Source organism: Nansenia antarctica (assembly GCF_963989245.1).
Source record: "Nansenia antarctica genome assembly, chromosome: 2".
Classification (NCBI taxonomy): domain Eukaryota; kingdom Metazoa; phylum Chordata; class Actinopteri; order Argentiniformes; family Microstomatidae; genus Nansenia; species Nansenia antarctica.
In genome coordinates this window covers 16494173-16498821 of record NC_137675.1, presented here as the reverse complement: position 1 = coordinate 16498821, position 4649 = coordinate 16494173, and the positions used below count along the sequence as shown (strand labels likewise).

The 4649-nt window shown below is 38.7% G+C and overlaps 1 protein-coding gene across 1 annotated transcript in view; it reads left to right on the top strand.

Moving 5' to 3' along the window:
- The window catches only part of LOC308149868 (coiled-coil domain-containing protein 43-like), a gene marked incomplete at its 5' end in the record, with an annotated part of 3908 nt that extends 2161 nt beyond the window's left edge, over positions 1-1747 (top strand). The window contains 3 exons of the mRNA XM_080522750.1: positions 577-712; positions 897-949; positions 1207-1747. Of these exons, the coding sequence (XP_080378876.1) occupies positions 577-712; positions 897-949; positions 1207-1394 (377 nt within the window). The 3' untranslated portion in view covers positions 1395-1747. The remainder of the gene's footprint in view (positions 1-576; positions 713-896; positions 950-1206) is intronic.
- Positions 1748-4649: the final 2902 nt, after the last annotated feature.

The window sequence follows — 4649 nt, the reverse complement described above, 5'->3', positions numbered from 1 at the left end:
GGCTGCAATTGAGGACAGTAATTAATCTAAAGGAGTGAGGAATGGTCCTCTGAATACTGCCTCCACCAGCCTCCTCTGGTCAACACATAATTGCCACTTCAATAGTCACCTCTCTATATTCACCTTGCTTTTACGGACATTCCTTTTTCCAAAGACACTCTCTTAATTACAGTGTGTATGATAGATTCTTTGGCCAGAATAACCCTATGTATACTGGTTACAACAACCAAACAATCTCACCTACATACACAATTCATTTCTCCAGACTCTCAGCAAACTATTGAGGGAGAAGGGAATGTATAAAACTGATATTCAGTGTGTTGCTTTGAGTTGCATTTCATGTACGAAAGGCGCTATATAAATAAAGCTTTACTTACTTACTTACTTACTTGTTGTACATGCACTGCATGACGCAATTACATCACCAACATTGATTGAGGACACAAGTGGTTTTCGTGCATTTCTCTGTTAGCATAGTGCTGTATCTTATCCCAAATAGGTATAACATTACCCTCACTTGTTCATGAAATCAATGATTTGTGTTAAAATGGTTAATTTCTGTCTCCCTCTCTGCAGCTGATGTCCAGGCCATAGCTAGCATGATAGAGAAACAAGCCAAGATTGTGGTGAAACAGGAGGTGGTGTCTGAGGAGTCCAAGAAGAGAAAAGAAGCCCTCCTGGCTCAATATGCCAACATCTCAGCTGATGAGGAATATCCTTGGCTGAAGGCTTTACTGTCCTTGTTCGGTGTTTTGCCATTGTTTTGGTTGTTTGTGTACAGTGTTTTGCCCCTTCTTAATCATGTAAATGCCATATGGTGTTCTGTTAATGATGCCTGCAGTGTTCTTATGGGACCGCAATGAGTTGCACCATGTCCATTTCCTTGACATCAACACTGAAGCTGAAGAAGAGGAGCCATCAGGCGGAGCTGGTCTGCCAAATGAGAAATGTATCCTTTCTATCCCAACTATTTTACTATGCTCACAAGGTTAGAAGTTAGGCTACCATTTTAGTGGTGCTTAGTGATATGGCTGTAATACAATTATTACTAGGATAAGTAACCTCACCTGGTTTACATCTATCAGGTAACATTGTATTTTAAGACGACTGACTCATTGTTTCTATCCAGGCAATAGTTATGTCTTAAAGCACATATTAGACAATCAGTTGGGGTGTAATGTGAAGCTCCTTCACTGTAAGAATCAGCCCTGTTCAAGAATACTAATGTGGAGGAAGTGCTGAACCGGAAGAAGCAGCAGCGGGACCAAGCCCGTGACGACTCCCAGAAGAAGAAGGAAACAGACAAGATGCAGCGCGAGAAGGACAAACTAGCCAAACAGGATAGGAAAGAAAAGGAGAAGAAGCGCACACAGAAAGGGGAACGCAAAAGATGAAACACAAAAATTACACTTTGGATATTGTCACATTAAATGTTTCATTATTGGACAACACATGTTGACATCTATTGATGCCTATCCCTTGTTAATTACATTAACATGACATCATTAGAACATGAACTTAATGCCTGAAATGTTTTACCCCGCATTTGTTTTCTAAATACTTTTCCATATGATTTAAGTATCCATGTGTGGTGAATAAACCAAGTGTTGTCTATGGAATACATATAGTCCTGCCTCAACTGAATATGAAAGCAGTAGCAGCTCAATGGCAAACTGCTGGGGAAAAAATATGATACAGTAGTCTCCTCCACTAGCAATTGCTAACCTGCACAAGCTCTTGCCTGTAACCTGTCAGTAAGCCTACTGTGTTGAAATACAATTGCAGAATTCTTAAAGTGTATGAACAGATTCTTCTGACTTTACAACAAACCTCTGTCAACAGAGAGACACCTGGAAAATGAAATAATTATAAAATCAAAAGATGTATCCTGGAGGCCCTTTGCCTGGTCAGTGATATTCTGCCCTGGAAAATGTTTTGATGGCATACAGTTAGTACAACCATTGCATTTAATGGAGATAATAATGTGGACAGGGAAGAAATAACCTATGGATTTGTAACTTCATAACTCACTCAAACATGGAGCTGCTGCTATACAATAAGTGCCAATGCCTTGCAAAATGTATTTAATCTATGTACACCATTTGGGATGGTTTCACCAAAGGCTCACACATTTTTAATACATTTAGTTTCGCCCCCTTTTTACTTGTCTATGCACTCTTTTTCGAGAATACTAACAAAATGATGGTTAAACCTCAATTATACCATGTACAATGATTGTTCAAACAACAATGGGGTTCATTTATAGCATCTTTTCAAATAAACAAATACCATTTTCAAGACTGGTGCTTTATTTTATTTATTTTATATTTTTAACTAGAGAAAAAACTAAATACATAAAAGGCAATTTTCATGAAACATTAATTTCAAACAGGAACCTTAAAAAAAATACAGGAGTTTGAACCTTTTATTCCTGTAATACTTCATTGATAGTGGTCATCAATAAAACGTCGTTGTTATATGACCTTAATGTGTTCATATTCTGTAACTTGGGAATTAGCTAGTAGTGTGATTGACATTAATATAATCTATTTCAAAATAAGAATAACATCAAACAAGGGCAACAATCAATACATGTTCAAATTCCTGACCGAAACAACTAAATTACTGTGTTGAATTTCAGGTTAGACAAAACACTCAAACCTTTAAAAGTTGACAATTTATTAAAATTGTTTCCATTACTATGTTCACTCAATTTAGGAAAATGCAATTATTACTTATGATTAAGACCTTGGTGTGGGAGGGTGGGTAGGGGGAATGTATGCAGGTATGAATGTTGTGTATTTTGGTAATTGTTTTGTCATTGTCCTTTGTACATAAAAAAATAAAATAAAAATAAAAATTTGATCACAAAATCAATGCATCCAAGATTCTCCTCACTGTTCTTGCTTTCAGCAATGTGTCCCATGTCAACTGTATGGTGAGGGCATTGGGCCTTCTCCCGGTGGCTGCTATCATCAGAAGTGCACTCACTGTCTCCTTGCTCGTCCAGCTTCTCAATGGTGGATTTGGGAAGGGTCATCTGTAGGGCACACCACAGGGCAGTGCGGGACTTCCTTGTGGTTGTACAGAGGTCCCTCACTGCTGTGGCAAGCAGCTAGATTTTGTCTATCACAAAATAAGCAGACAAAACCTGTCATTTAACACCTTCCTGTTGTAGGCCTTTTTATTAGAACTGAGCAAGCTGCCCATCAATAATACATGAAGGCAAAAAAGATAGTTGTGCAACCTTCCCAGGAAAGAATATAGAGGGCGCAATTGAATCACAAATCGTCAGGTTTGTGGAATAATACAATATTGGAAGACATCATTGATAAATGCAGGATGAGCTTAAAAAAACTAAAGGAAGTGGCTCATTTATTACATGGTAGTGTTGAATTACCTCTGTCCTGCCTGTTGGACGTGTTGACAAATTCCTCTTCGCGTCTGGCTTGGGTAAAGTAAATAGCCTCTCGGTGTCTGTCCAAAGCTGAGAAAATGTTGGCATGGAGGGGGTAGCTGCGCACACGCTCCATTTTACCCAGAAGGCACACCACCTAAGATGTAATAAAACAATTAATACTACAGGTAAAGGTATGACCGCAAATTAATTTGAAACACTTGCTTTACTACAGTAGATGGGTGTCAATCTCACACAGCAGCTGTTATGTACATAAATATCCTATTGTGTGTGACTATCAGAGGTGTCAAGTAACGAAGTACAAATACTTCGTTACCTTACTTAAGTAGACATTTTGGGTATCTATACTTTACTGGAGTAATTATTTTTCAGCCGACTTTTTACTTCTACTCCTTACATTTTCACGCAATTATCTGTACTTTCTACTCCTTACATTTTAAAAATAGCCTCGTTACTCCTATTTCATTTCAGCTTGTTTTCATTACAGCTTTTCATCGTTAAAAAAAACACACACAAAAAAAACCTATCCAGATAAGTTGCGCCATCCGGATAGAGTGAATTTGATTGTGGTTGGATGAGAAGTATAAACATTATACCATTCCGACACCCTATTGGTTTGTACGAGATGCATTCCATCTGCTGCACATGAGACAAATCACACTCCAGCAAGGAAAGCAGATGTATGTAGCCAAAGATGTCCGTGACCGTGCCAGAGACTCAAAATAACAGCGAAATGTCCCAACCAAGCACCAGCATCAACCAGGTTGATAGCCAGGAAGATCAGCCAACCCTTCTCCATCCCTGGCCGTACCTGGAAGAATTTTTTGAAATGGTTGGATGCAAAAACAACTCCTTTCGAATGCGCTGCAAGCTCTGCGCACCCAAGTACCACGAGCTAATGGCCTTCAAAAACTCACCGTCTAATTTGAAAAAGCATATTGAGGTAAGCTGAAAGTTTGTTATTATCAGTCGACATTTTGTAGTAACCTAGTAACGTACTAATGGTAAATTTGCAATGTTTTCTACGGCTAAGAACATGCCATGGTTTGCTTGCTAGCAGTAGGCTATGATTCAATGTTTCATTTGTAATCCTTCATGTGTTGAGGTCGGAGTTTTACCGTGTTTGTTGCTGTAAAGAGTTAATTATGTTCCCACGGGAGAAGAAATGTGCGCGGTGTGTGCCATTAACAATAATGTTACTTTTCAGTCATGCCAGCAGCTGCTTGTGGTC